The sequence below is a fragment of the Amaranthus tricolor genome, chromosome 3 (genome assembly GCF_026212465.1).
Source record: "Amaranthus tricolor cultivar Red isolate AtriRed21 chromosome 3, ASM2621246v1, whole genome shotgun sequence".
Lineage (NCBI taxonomy): Eukaryota > Viridiplantae > Streptophyta > Magnoliopsida > Caryophyllales > Amaranthaceae > Amaranthus > Amaranthus tricolor.
Window position 1 is genome coordinate 29954129 of NC_080049.1, and position 14778 is coordinate 29968906.

At 34.7% G+C, this 14778-nt stretch overlaps 2 protein-coding genes across 2 annotated transcripts; both read right to left on the bottom strand.

Moving 5' to 3' along the window:
• Positions 1–169: 169 nt before the first annotated feature.
• Positions 170–6069, bottom strand: LOC130808955 (uncharacterized). The gene is made up of 6 exons (XM_057674527.1): positions 5842–6069; positions 4310–4581; positions 3367–4018; positions 3050–3249; positions 2110–2354; positions 170–1368 (listed from the first exon to the last, which is right to left on the bottom strand). The coding sequence occupies exons 2-6, from the start codon at positions 4579–4581 to the stop codon at positions 350–352; spliced, it is 2388 nt and encodes a 795-aa protein (XP_057530510.1). The 5' UTR covers positions 5842–6069; the 3' UTR covers positions 170–349.
• A 961-nt stretch (positions 6070–7030) lies between these two features.
• LOC130808958 (microtubule-associated protein 70-2-like) lies at positions 7031–13649 on the bottom strand. Its single transcript, XM_057674531.1, has 11 exons — positions 12986–13649; positions 12813–12898; positions 10963–11028; positions 10709–10879; positions 10454–10624; positions 10169–10324; positions 9904–10050; positions 9486–9557; positions 8874–9401; positions 8606–8793; positions 7031–7650 (listed from the first exon to the last, which is right to left on the bottom strand). Exons 1-11 carry the CDS (start codon positions 13242–13244, stop codon positions 7611–7613), a joined length of 1884 nt encoding a protein of 627 aa, XP_057530514.1. The 5' UTR covers positions 13245–13649; the 3' UTR covers positions 7031–7610.
• Positions 13650–14778: the final 1129 nt, after the last annotated feature.

A 14778-nucleotide genomic window follows, 5' to 3' on the forward strand; every position in this document is an offset into this window, starting at 1 on the left:
AATTTATTTTTGTTAATAATTTTGTATCTTTAAACACTTAACATATAAATACATAATTTAAAACCAACACCTATAATTTTTCGTGACCCTGTACGGTCAAACATGTTAAACATGCTTAGAACCTACCCTTCTTAGCTTAGGGTTTCATGCTCTGATTAATAGCAACATATCAAGGAAACTAGATGATGGGGCATATGCATATGTTAGAGGCAAATACTACTATACAACATCTGAAATCAGAACAGATAACACAAAATTTGGAACAAAAAACATACTATCTCATAATTTTCCCTTTTAGCTGAGCCATGCCTAAATTTAACTTAGAAAATCAGAAATATTTGAATGGAAATTAACCTTTAAAAGACGTTAGTATGTTACTGAGCGATGCTCCTTTCTTCCGTTTCTTTGTTGGTTTTGACCTCATATAGAATTTCAAAGGAGTTGTATCTTCACAGAAATTGACATTCTCATCAACTTTGTCTGAAGACGGATCTCGGGACTTGATGGAAGGAGGGAATACGATAGATAAAGGCTCTTCCACCATGTCTACGCCATTAACTCGATCAGAGAACTCGCCATCTTTCAAAGAGTCGTTCTCATTTATAGCACAGGAATCGGCTAATAAACCAGAAGGCAAGACCGGGTCAATCTCCATCCCATCATGGACATCCCTCACATTACAAAACCCTAGTTCACGAGCCTCGTGGTTTCGCAACTTATTATTAACATCGCTTAGATGCCCACTGATCCATCTCTCATCTCCGTTTAACTCTGAAAAAGAGTTTATTTGTGTCGTTAGAGATGCTGCGAGGGAAACGGCGTAATCACGAATCAACGAATCGTGGGGTGTGCAGCAAAGAATTTTCATCAATACTTGTTTGTACTGGTATAAACTAAGAGAAGCTTTAAAAGATTCTCTTCTGTGTAATACCCACTTAACCTTACAGATATGATCACACAAACTTCCCTTTTCCGATAGCTTACAATCACAAAGTGCAAATTCAGAACCAGGGTTCGATATCAAATAGAAAATGTCCCGATCTTGTTGATCTATGACTTTGGCTTGTTCCCCTTCAAAAATAACATCAGAATCGGGAATTTCCAATGAACTACGCCAAGAAGTTAACCCATCCAACCACTCATCTCTCTGGTATCGATCAAAATCATGCTTCTCGGGAAACTCATCAAGCCAAAAGTAAGAGTGAACTTTAGTGGTCAACTTGTTTACCAACCAATCAACACGATGATATACACTCGGATCGCTTTCATTTAGTACTCTCACATTCATCTGTCGATGATAAAATTCAAGCATTGCACTCATCTCCTGGCTGGCAAGAGGAAGAGTTTGTAAACTACTAACCCAAAACCCTGCAATTGCAAAACTATTTGCCATTACAACAAGGGTAGAAATAATTACAACAGGGAAAGGAGAAAAAGTTCAGAGTTGGATTTCAACACTCGTAACAAAACAAATATACTATACAATCGGTAACTTAACAAAACCTCATGCTCCTTTCACGTTATCGAAAGAACAGAAAAAAAGCAAATCAATCACAGGATATAAACGCTATACAGGACATAAATGAAAAAATTACCAACAATTTAACCTTTTTACTAATTTCTTATAATAATCCCAACTTTTGATTAAACATGAATAATCCCAACTATATGAGGTGTTTGTTAAAAATGCACCAAGGTAACGTCTTGCCTATACAACAAGTCATTTTGCATAAAAAATAAAAAGTAAATACAAAATTAAATTATAAAAAATTGAAAATAAAAAAAAATAAAAAATGAAATCATGTAAAATTAGTTTTTGATTTTAACTTCTGATTTTTAATATTTTTGATTTTTTTATTTTATTTTTCTTTTTTTTTAGCAATTAACCTCTAAAAACCGGTCATCATTTGGGCAACAATGTTCATGGGTAAGTGACCTTAAAGTTAGGATTATTCAAAGTTAATCAAAAGTTGAGATTATTATAGTAGAAAAAATCAATAAAAGATTGGATTATTCTAGGTAATTTTTCCGACATAAAATATGTTTTTCAAAACAATTGAAAGAAAGACAGGAGCTTCGTAAAGAATCTCAAAGTGGTTCACAACTGACCTATTCTTGGGTACCACACAGCTTTAAAGTACTCCACAAACTCAGAGTTATCTATAAAATTATCCATGAAATCATCAAACAATGTTGCATTTCCGTGTCCAGTACAGATCTCTGAAACAATTTGCCCCAACTGTTTTGACATTTGGATTCGTTTTTCTGTTTGAGAACATCGTTCCATTAAAGCTTTATGCCACGCATGACGGACTCGCCACGTTGATATCAGCACAGAGCACTCAAAAACATCCCTACGAAATATACTATATATAAGCAAGTCGAACATTTCATTGTGACATCTGATATGAAGAACGATTTACCCTCAGCGATTTATAATGCTTGCATTATGTCAAATGCTGAAAATCCCCCGCCCAATTGGCCCATCCCCACCTCAAAAAAATACTACCTCCAATTTAACCCATTAGTCCCATTTAGTTTTTTACACTTACCGAGGCAACACTTTAACCCTTAATATCTCCAATTATTTTTAATTAGAAATAATAAAAAGTTTATATTAATAATCCTTGTATTGAGATGAATCAAACAAGATCCCACACTGTTTTAATTTTAGATGGACATGAAAGATGAATCAAATAAAAATAATAAAAAATAAGAGCAATAAGTGAACAGTGACAAAAAATAATAAAAAGTTTATATTAATAATCCTTGTATTTAGATGAATCAAATAAAAAATAAGAGCAATAAGTTAACAGTGACAAAAAATAAATGAGACTAATGGGTAGAATAGGAGAGACTAGGGAGTATCATCTTAAGAAAAAAGAATGCTAATTTCATGAATCAAAAGAACAAGAAGGTGAGTATAATCACTTAAATGTAAATCTAACTTTCATGTTATGGCAGAAATTTTGGGAAGATGGCATCATAAGATGCAAAATAAGACAAGAACATGTACATCACAAGTTCTTAGTTGACAAAAGAAACATACCGGATAGCCCTAACGTCAGATAAAGGATCATCTACAACAAAGCCAGCCAAATTCCATGAAGGAACCTTAGTCAAAACCCTGTTGTGAAGAGCCCTCATCCATTTATATGTATCCCTGCTCGAAAACCTCGGAGAAATCACCCAAGCGACAGGAATAGCCTTGTTCACCGAATTGAACACAAGAAGGCTGTGGACCGGATACTACATAAACAACAGAGTCACTAGAAGGACAACTACAATCAGTTTTAAAATTTTACGTAGATACAATGAAATGGACATGAAAGATGAAACATGACCAAGTAATATAGAAAACCAAACCTTCATTTTGTTTGTTCCAAATCTTGAGTCAGAAGCTAAAAGACCACCATTACCGAATCGGATCATTTGCAGCAACTGCCATTCCGTTTGAATTCCGATTGTTAATGGATCAGACTCAGAGAAGTCCTGATAAAAGAAAATGTGAGTTCGATGATCTTCCACCCACAGTCTTAGGCTAACATCATCATCAATATCTAGCTCATATTTAGATCGTCGTATTCTTTTCTCCTGTCTTCTCACGTATCTATGTGTTAGAAGGTCATCGCGATTAACAGGGCCCCCTTGTTTCTCTACTGTTTCATTGTGTCTCTGCATAATGGCTTCAACAGGTACACCAACATATAACAAAGAGTGAACGCGTAGACGAAGATCCTCAGATATGAATGGAGCATACATAGCACGAGTTCCGGCAGCTTTCTTGTCTTGTGGACCATGACAGGGTAATCCCTTTTTGTCAATATGTTTATCCTGATTATATATAATAAGCGCAACAGAAGGACGAGCGATGAGGCGTTTCACAATGAAATGACAAGTGCAACCCCTTTTGGTATTAGGGCGTCCAGCAGATGTTTTCTTTGAAATATAAGTGTTTCTACTTGGCCGTACAACCCCCCCTTTTCTACGATCGTCTGGGCCAAAGGAACACCAATACCTAAAGATCAAAATAAATACCAAAACAATCAAACATGGGTGTTTTTTGCTAGGGGGAGGGCAGCAATATTCGAACTCAAGACCTTGCCCGGAGAAGTGTTACATAATCAACTAAAACAAGACCTGATTCTTAGATCAATCATATAAATCAAGGGTAAGTTCCAAAATGCTAAAATCCTCTTCAATGGAATTAGAATTATATTGATCAAGCCTTGGCAAGCAACATACTATTAATTTCTCAAGAAATGAAGAAAACCCAACCCACACAAAGAACTAGAAAGCCGAAACTTACAATATATATTCAAGAACACCATCGACTTTCACTTTGTGCGATGCCTTTGCAGGACGATGCCTCCTTGCCTCAACGTGAAATCCAGTAGGGCAGTCTTTGTTTGCGGATTCACCTCTGATAAAATCATCAACCCTCGCAAATGGAATAAGAGCAATTCTATCTACTTTGTCTCTGAATCCTTCAATCTTCGACCAAACTAAATCAGCAGCACTGAAATCCGAGGTCGAAGGACTCTGCACAGGGAGTGATAAGATGGCATCCCATCTAGCCATCTGCCACAATTACACTACAAATCAGACAATTTCACCTAAAAAGAAAACCCAATATTCTCAAAAGCTAAAACCATCCAATAACCCAACTAATCAACAAGTAAATGAAATGCATTATAACAAGGCAAAATTATGTAGGGTAAGCGTTCATTTTTTCTCTCTTGATGAGTATAAACTTCACATACTCTACTACTACTAACTAACTACTATTAAGTACTAACTACTCTAAATTAACAAACCAAAAAATTCCATCAACAGTTTTCCAACCACAAACCTTTTTAACAAAATCAATTCATCCAAAATCATCATACCCGGTATATCACGCTCACATAAGCTATGATCAAGGTAACGACAACAGACCATACCCACAACATTTCATCCAAAATACAATACTCAAAAGAACACTATGCATTGATGAGTATAAACTTGACATACTCTACTACTAAAAACTAACCACTACTAAGTACTAAGTACTAAGTACTAACTATCCCAAATTAACAAACCACAAAATTCTATCAACAGTTCTCCAACCACAAACTTTTTAACAAAATCAATTCATCCAAAATCATCAAAGCCGGTATATCTCACTCATATAAGCTATGATCAGGGTCACGACAACAGACCATATCCACAGCATTTCATCCAAAATACAATACTCAAAAGAACACTATGAAAAACTACTCAAAAGCATATGATATAAACTAAATGCTCACAAGTTTCCCTCTAATCATCAAAAAGATAAAGTGAACCCAAACACCTTATACTTATAACCCATTATCCTTTCTATTGACACACGCAAAAATCCACCATTTCAGTAGTTTAGCATCCCATCATCCTAACTCTTGACGAAAAACAGAATTTGCATACTGTAATACAAAGATACTACTATTAATCAACAAAAAAACTTCAAAAATCCCTCTTTTGCCTTGATACTTGAGTTGATTCAACAGATTTTCCGAAGTCAAATAAACCCTAATAATTCACACGGACTCAATTAAAGAATACAATAATATCAATCATAGTTTTCATTTTACACCCAATATATTCGAACAAAGACTAGGAAATTTAATTTATTGACAAAGTCACACATATAATTTACCAACTCAAGTAACAAAAGGCTAATATTCTTAAACCCTTAAGTATAAATAAATGATTAGAGGGTTAAATTTGAATATAAATAAATTCATTTAAAGGGGATTATTAAACTTGAAAACTTCAATCAAGTGTTTGCAAAGTAATTAGAAAGTTTGCTGCAAATCATACCTGGAAAATAACAGGATAATTGAAAGCGAAGATGATAGAAATTTTGAAACAGATTAATTTTTTTTCATTGTTTGTGATTTTTTACAGAGAACAAAATTCAGAAAAAAGGGTTTTGATTACAGGGAGTTTGCTGCAGATGGAAAAGCATCACCCTTCACGCTGTCAAAGAGTATAAAGAAAGGGGATGGTTTGTTTAGGTTTAGGCCTCAACTCAACCTTCAAAAACTGGAGCCTATTTCATTTTCTCCTCCTTTCAATAAAAGATTATTCAATACACGTGCGAAATTGATTTGATGGCTCGATATTAATTATTGTTAATGTTATATATGTTTAAATTAAATTTATTTTGTATTAATGATGAATTATATATACTTAATTGTTTGTACAAGACATAAGTCTTACTTTAGTATGTAAAAAAATTTACAGTTTTTAATCAATTAATGTTTGTCGTGCTTTATGTTTATCAAGTGAGGTCGGAGAGTCTTGGCATGTGAAATGATCGTTGTGCTTAGTTTACATATTTAACCATATATCGTCTACCTTCATCGTTTTATATAGATGAAGTTAGATTATTTTTAAATTAGAATTCACTTTTTTTATTATGAGTTAATATTTTCGAGTAAAAAACAAATAATTAGATCATAAGTTCATAACACATCGTCTTAAGGATAATATTTTTTAGAATAATAAAAAATATATAATGTTTGTTGATAATTTCTAATTACAAAAAATATATTCAAAAACAAAAACTCTGTTAATTAAAGTTGGGCTTCAACTCTATCTTTGTACAACTATGAATTGTGAGACCAACTCATATAATTAGCTCATTTATTAAATCGATCATATAAAAATTATGAGTAATCATCTGAAAACTAAAAAAAGGTAATCATTTAAAATTATAAGTGATCATTTTAACGCAATAAGTGTACATTGAACTCACCCGATAAAAATGCTCACACCGTAAGACTTTCATTTGAGAATTTGTGATCTTTGTGTTACTAATTTGCCACCTTATTTTGCTACATTTGAATATTTTGTGAAGTGTTACACTTGATTAATTATTAACGAAAAAATAAAACATAAAATAAATAAATGTAAAAAAAGTTTGGATAAGATGTAGAAAGAGATTCGGTATCTAAATGAGATAATGAAAGATATGAATTCACGTCTACAAAAGTAGCAAAAATAGTGAGACGAAAATGTGGATTCACGTTGAGGTTGTTTCGAAGTACACTAAGGAAAAAAAGGATCATGAAAGAACGACTCATGATACGAAAAACATGTAGTATACAAACTCCATATAAGATGGACCAAAATGAAGTGTCCGAGGAATATGCTTATATTCGGTTCTAACCAAGACCTGAGAAGACGAGCACATTGTAAATTGAAAACCAATTTGAAAAATATGCACAAACCTGAAACATCACACTAGCTGACTTGACTACAAATACGAGTCGGGCTCCAGGCTCCAGCACGAGCTGGGGCCTAGGAATACTACTAATATCCCTATCTATACAACAAGCACACCAAATACTCTTGCCATAAGGTTAGTTACTTGAATTTTCCTTGAGCTGAAAGTCTCATCATGCGATATGGCCATAGCAGTCAACCGTCAGAAGCATACCGAGTAAAGCTATATTTTCTCACTTAATGTTGAATAACTGGCTATAACAAGATATATAAAGAATAAGACAAGGACACATCCGAGAATAACTGTCAAGTTTCACTTCTTAGGACCCGCTCCTAAAGTTGTTCTGTTCTGCTACTTGTTATTGAGTGCTGCGTGTTAATCCGCCTCGTCCAGCAGTCCTGCATAGACAACAGAAATGGGTCCAAATCAAATTTAGAGATTAATTCGTCTACTTCTAGGTTTTAAACAATTTTGTCTTGACCAGTGTCATGCGATTTGCCAGAGAACAGAAAAAAAAAAAAAAGCAAATTATGGTTGTTTTTGAGCTATTTATGAGTCTTTTTGGCAAATTACATGTTCGAAAAGCAAATTAGTTGGTGAATTCTGTTATAATGGTCATGACCAAAAGAGGAAGCAAAAGGGGAAGCTACAAAGATTAGGATTTTGCATATTCTGCATTTTCAAATTTTGGCCCACTCACAAACCTTCTCCCTAGCTGATCAAATTGTATGTCAAAATAGTTATGTGATGTCAAATCCAAAATAGGTATTCCTTTCGCTAGCATACCGATGTATATTAATTCAGGCACCATACAGGAGATAGAAATGATGAGAATCGGCTAGCACAAAAGTCTTTCCAGTTTGCACCTCTTACCCCAAATCTCCTTGTTTTATTGTAACCCCAAAAATTTAAAAATATTCCAAAGTTTAAGTTTTCTACTGAATTTGAGGGTCGGCTACCTTTTTCAGTGCTATTCACCAAATCGACCAAATTAGCTGCAATGAAAGAAGTTTTGGATTTCGGGATAGTGTCACTTATGCACTATTTGACAATTTTATTACTCATTCATAGAAAATTCCAACACGTCGTAGTCAACCACCTCTCATCTAAGTCCCCTCAATACGTTGTGGTATGGTATTCATGACCCATGATCGAATCGCGTCCACATCATTTACCTTTATGGCTCTCTTTGACGCATGAATAAAATGAAATATAGCTAACATTTTCTATTCCCAAACAGGCGTTTAAATGAAATAGGACTCATACATAGCTTTTAAACAATAAGAGAATCACTTATCTATTCAATAACCAATACCATAATGCAAGAAAAGAGTAAATGAATCAAACACTTACCTTCCAGCAAGCAACTGGGAACTGGCCATAGGACCCTTCACATTACCAAAGCGTTTGGACCTGCTTTCTTGCTCCTTTTCTAAGCGCATTGCAGCAACCTCCTTCTCCATAGCTGCTACTTCCCTTCGCATTTTTTTAGCCTCAACTTCCATTGCTTTTGTTAGGGTCTCGACTTTCTTTGCCAGCATCTAAATAAAAAATATATATTAAACCAATATGAAAAAGATAGAATGAGTAGGCGAAAAATAAAAGCATGCAAAATGATAACCTCAATGGCATCATCCTTGTCTTTAAGGCTTTGATCTTTTTCAAGACCCGCCTTTCTGAGTGCAATCACTTCCTTTTGTAGCAAGTCATACAATACACCAGAGACACTATCCTCCTTAACGGTTGTTTGTGTATCATTCAGCTTCTCATCAGAATTTTCTTTGCAGGCACTTTGAGCCTCGCAATCCTTGGGTCCCTCGGAAGGTGGATTTACAGCATAATTTGTGCTGCTTCCATTCAACATGATTTTACCTCTATCTAATGACCTTGTACCACCGTCAAACGATTTTGAGACCCCTTTTGCATGTCTTAACATCATACTAGCACCAGACGTTATAGAAGATCTTGATTGAAGAGTTGGTAATCTCTTCGGTAGAAAGCCATTAGCTTTGGACATGGTATCTGCTCCTCCAAGCGATTGACGACGCCCGTTACTAATACTTCTTCCCTCGGGTGTAGAACGGTTGCTACTAGTTGGAGTTCCTCTCAGACTCTCCTCTAAAACCCTGAGACGCAACTGAAATTTGTCCTGCAAGACAACAATATCTTAACTTTACCTTTATAGAGTAAGTATGGCATTAGAAAACAACCTTTTGCAAAGAAATCATCTTACTTTCAATTGAGCTTCAGATTTTGCAGCTCGCTCTGCAATAGCTAGTTTATCACGAAGTTGCTGCATTTCTCCCTGCACAAGATGTTCGGCTTAACTACAAACTTTTCAACCACAATGCATCATTTTTTTCTTGATTCACCTTAATTTTTGTAGAAGTGTGTCGTGTACAGATGTGCTCTTGCATGCATGTACCATCTTGATCAATGGCCAAGTGGCTGTAATGACCTGGAGTAAGTGTTACCTAATTGGCTACATACTTCAAATAAGTTCATAATTTTCCCAAAATAACCTAAAATAGCCTAAGTTTGCTTGATTCAATTCGCCGCGTGTAGGGGTATAAAATACTGGATGACAGTGACACTAACTAGATTCATGTAAAACCATCTCATAGACTTACGAATAGAAATTGCAAACTAACCTGTAAAGTCCGCCGCTCCTCAAGCCACTGCTTTACAGGCATCACCTTGTCATTAGAATCTTTCCATTCATTTGCTACAACTGTAGCCACTCTATTAGCAGATACCCTGGCACGAGCTAGCTCTCTGTCCAGAGTTTTCCTTTCTTCCTGCAGATCAGCACAAAGAATGTAGGTCATAAATGCTCATTTCTTACAAAACTAAGCCTTTTCAGAGGGAGAACGATGCACAATTTTCCACTTTTCAAACAGAAAAACTAAAAATTACATTCATTTCTTGCATTTTCCGCTGGTAATCCCTCACTGCATTAGCAGCGGCACCACCAGCAAGAACAGCCTCCTCTAATTCCCGTACAGTTTGAGTCAGTTTTTCCACTTCTGAAACCTTCTGTCGATGCATTTTGTCCAATATTTTATTTTCTTCCTGATAAACACAAGCATTTGACGCGTCAGTCCATTCTAACTATAACTCATTGAACTCCGACTGCCAGAATGGAAAAAAAAAAGAAGGATTTTAATTAATGTGCATCATGCATGACCCTTGCAAAGATACCTGACAAATTTCTATCTGTTTCATCAATTCCTGGTTTTTGTTCTGGAGATCATCCACCATGGAAGCCTTAGCAAGGGCAGATTGAACTGTCCTCTCTGCGTCCAATAAAGCAGCTTCTTTAGATTTAGTGAGACGATCTAAAGCTTTGTTATCATCCTGCAGCTTCCCAATCTGCAGAGATAGATGAGTAAGAAATAAGGTTGTATGAAGACTACAATCAATCATTTAAAAGTGATGAAAAGCTACACTTTTTACCTCTTGTCGAGCAAGTTTAAGTTCAGCTTCTAAAGGTGCAAGAATGGCTTCAATAGGAGGCATGTCATCGTCCTTTTGAGCAGCATGAACTCTTCTAAGGGTAGCTTCTGCTGCAAATTGAGCAGCCATGGAAGCCTTTTTCTCTTCATTGATTTTCTTGATCTCTAGATTCTGAAAGCAGTTAGCTGTTTTTAGCTTGATATGTATAGATAAAATTATAAAACAATTTACAATGTAAGAGATTCAAAGAGTACCTTGCTTTCTAACAGATTTTCAGTTAGTTTAAGCTTTTCATCCATCTTAGCCAGCTCGTCCGTGAGCTGATTTTCTCAAGACGACAGAGACAAGAGAGTCAGCTTCACTTTAACGCAGAAAATGGATAACATATAAGATAAATAAAGTAATCAAATTGAAGTGATAATCCTTCCAGGAGAGGCACAATAAAATTGATAAGAACATGTCACACAAGGGAGACAAATCACATTCAAAGCTTAATACTTATTATTTTTTTATTTAGTCCCCGACCCTAGAAAGTAGAAACTGAAGTACCCTAAAAGAATTCAATTTTTATACATGGGTTAAAAAGTCCATCTAATACTAATATGAGAATATGGGCTACTTATTTGAGGTCGTTTCATCAAGAGACGGTATTAGCTTGAGTTTGATTTTACGAGTTTTATATTGACTTGGTTGTCTAATACTATGTAACAGATGTAAGGTATCATCCAGTTTTGATAACCATAAAACTCTTGAGCATTGTATGTCCAAGCAAGAAAACACATTCCGCAGAATTTTGTAAAACAAGGTTGATTCACATCATGGCACCTGGAAGTCCTAACAAAGACTAAGGAGTAAGAATATCTCAAGCATTAACATCGTTTACCACTCCATCATTCTACAACCACAGTTTATGCGGTTTAGTCTTAAAAGTGAAGTACAACACGTATTGGCTTTATTAGCACAATGTCACAATTCAAGTACTTGCAATCAACATCCTATAAGATTACAAATATGACAAGTTAAAGCCTCACAATTCGGTCCCTCTCTCACTTGCCATAATAATTCTATTCTCTTACCAATACTTCCTCAATACCATAAAATTTGCTATTAATCCGTCCCGAAAAATTTGCTACATTTTATTTTTGGTAATGACGCACACTCTTTAATTCTCATCCACACATTTAACTTAGAAAAATTGATCATTAAGACCGTCTCATCATGAGACGGCTTAATATGGGTTGACCTAATATTTAATTTCTAAAATAAACTGAAAAAAAAAATAATTTTTCATTTACTTAATTAATTTTTGCAAAAAAATAAAATTAAATGGGCTGCTTGTATGGACCCGTCCCACGGTGAGACGGTCTTATACAAGATGCGCCGTTTAACAAATGTTTTTATCTCATCCAAATAATCCTCCCAACTTAACAAGAAGTACAACTCTTTTCCCCCAACCCTTACATTCAATCTGTACTTCTAGCAATTCTTTTGCAACAGAGGGAGTATAATGCAGCAGATTTGTTGTTTTCTAATAAGATACAATGCATTAGGTCTAACATAATAATATGTGAATGTCCAAAATCAATCCTTATTCACATTCTATAACTCTCACCAATACAACACACTTATAACTTAAAAGTATAGTTTATCACGAAGGGTCAATCGAAGTCCTTGTTACAAGAGTGTTTGAAGGTGTGCGAGGTGATCGACCGCACAGGGCCCATCTTTCACCCATATATGAAAAAGTTAATAAAAAGATATGTTAAGTTTATTAATAAAATAAATATATTTAAAATAAAAGTTTCGCACGGGAGCCAGGAGTAGGGTTTCGTACAAACCCCACCTAGATGAGAGCCACCTATGACATTGGGTAAGGTTGCGTACAATAGACCTCCTAACCCCACCTATGTGAGAGCCATTGGGTAATGGAATGTTATGAAATAGAAATATTGTTTTAGCAAAGAGATCTCACAGAAAATGCATCACAATTAAACAACCAAAAATTACTAAATATAGTAGATTTGCAAAGATAATACTCCATTAAAATTTGCAAATTAGGAATACTAAAATCAACAATATTTAATAAAGAAAAAAAAATCTAAACCTCTTCAACAGCTTTCTCTCTCAAACGTTCAGACAACTTCAATGCTCTGATCTCAGCTTGAGCTTCAGCAAGTTCTCGTTCCTTATCTGCGAATCAGAAGAAACCCCATTTTCAAACGTGAAAAACCCAAAACAAAAAAGGCAAAATAAAGTCATAAAAATGAAGATTATAACCTCTGACTTCATTTTCAAGCCGATTAAGCTCAACCTTAACCGGATCCGACCCATGAAGGAGATTTAAGAAATCATCAGCATCAAGACTAGGACGACGAGAGGGGCGTCTACGAGATGAAGATTTGCTTTCTTTGAAAGATCCAGAAACAACAAGTGGTGGTGGTGGATTTGGGTTTGTAGCGGATGAAAATGTGGTAATAGATTCATTGTTATTTGAAGAAACACAACTAGTTTCAAGTTCATTACTAGGGTCAGCCATTGTTGGGAAATGGGGAAAAATCCCCTTAAATCTGAGATCAAATCAAAACCCAGAATTTGGTCAAGATTGAAGAAGATGAAAATGAAGATCTGTGTAAAAGGGTAATGCAGCTAAGGATTTGAAAATGGATGAAGATGAAATCTGGGTATTGATTAAAAAAATTGATTTGGATTTGGGAACTGGGAATTGGGAATTGGGAATTGGGATAGAAAAGTGGGATTGGGACAGTAATAGTAGAAGTAAGAAATTAGCAGAGTGGGGAGGGAGAGATAGATAGATAGAGACAAGGGAAAGTGAATGAGAAAAAAGAATTAATTAAGGAGGGGAGCTGTTACTTGTTACTACTTACTACTCAGCTGGGATGCTTTGCTGTTTAACTGACATTAGATTGGACCCCATTGAATTAGTGATTAGAAAAGATAGTGTAGATTTGAAAAAAAAAAGAAAATTTTTTTGAATTTGAGGATAGATTAGAAATTTCACAGGTGAGGCATTGATATTTTCTGTAAGTAGTGAGTATTAAATTTTATAACTGTTTATAAGAGTGAAAAAGAAAATTTATAATCAGTTGGATGAGGTTTAGGAAAATTTAGTAATAATGAGCATATAGAATTTTTGAAAATGTTAGAAACATCTTAGTTTATAAAATTTAATTTCACATAAGTGCAAGTATATTTTGGCAATATCTTATGTGGTTAGGATAGATCATAGATGCCTCCAACATCGAGATGTCTCAAAACAAGTTTCGTTCATAACTAAGTGAAGAGAAAGTTTTGCAAGTTCATCTTAAATCTCAATGTTTTATTGTGGCAGTGAATTTATAATTTAAGTTCATTTTAGCTCTCAATTCTACCATTTTCCTTTTGACACGCACAAAAGAAAATTAACGCTATAAAAAGTCATATCAACTAATACAGCAATAAGTGATGAATGAACTGGTTATACAATGGGATTTCACCAACAAATTGATGAGCTTTGAGATTCAAACTCATCTGCCAAAGTATCATTTTTTTTTCTTTTGATGTGCTAAATACCTTATAAAATGCTTATTTACTTGCGCATTTCTAAATGGCTCCTCTCATCCAATATCACTTTCATTCATAAACCTTATAATCCCACCATGTGGGTTAAAAATGATGCAAAAGATTCAGGAGTGATAAATTCATATCATGAATCTTATCAACTTTTCTTATTTTCTTCGTTCACATTTATAAAAAGATAATATTTAAACCCATCTATAGAAAATGAAAATGCTCAAAAAACCCCTCAACCACTAAATATGGTGCTCAGATTCACTTCTTTCAAAGCTTGCAAGAATATGAACAAATTTTTGAAGACTTTTCTCAATAACTAAACACCTTAACAAATGCATTTTGCTTTGCTATCAATGCCCCTTTGTAGGTTATTGTGTAATGATATTTTTCCTTGATCAACTCAACTATAGCAAATATACAAAATAGAAAGCAAAATGTCGATGATCAATGAGATGTTCTCACGGTGTTAGAATAAGCGGAAGTTTGCACTTGTTTACAAT

Bases quoted from the DNA above. Each gene is read 5' to 3' on its own strand.
- LOC130808955 (XM_057674527.1), bottom strand. From the start codon at position 4,581: ATGGCTAGATGGGATGCCATCTTATCACTCCCTGTGCAGAGTCCTTCG. The intron at 2,355-3,049 runs GTATGTTTCTTT...TATATTTCGTAG, and splicing joins TCTGACGTTAGGGCTATCCG to GGATGTTTTTGAGTGCTCTG. The intron at 1,369-2,109 runs GTCAGTTGTGAA...TTGCAATTGCAG, and splicing joins TGTGTGGTACCCAAGAATAG to GGTTTTGGGTTAGTAGTTTA.
- LOC130808958 (XM_057674531.1), bottom strand. From the start codon at position 13,244: ATGGCTGACCCTAGTAATGAACTTGAAACTAGTTGTGTTTCTTCAAAT. The intron at 10,325-10,453 runs GTATCTTTGCAA...TGTGTTTATCAG, and splicing joins AACAGATAGAAATTTGTCAG to GAAGAAAATAAAATATTGGA. The intron at 9,558-9,903 runs GTTAGTTTGCAA...CATCTTGTGCAG, and splicing joins AGGAGCGGCGGACTTTACAG to GGAGAAATGCAGCAACTTCG.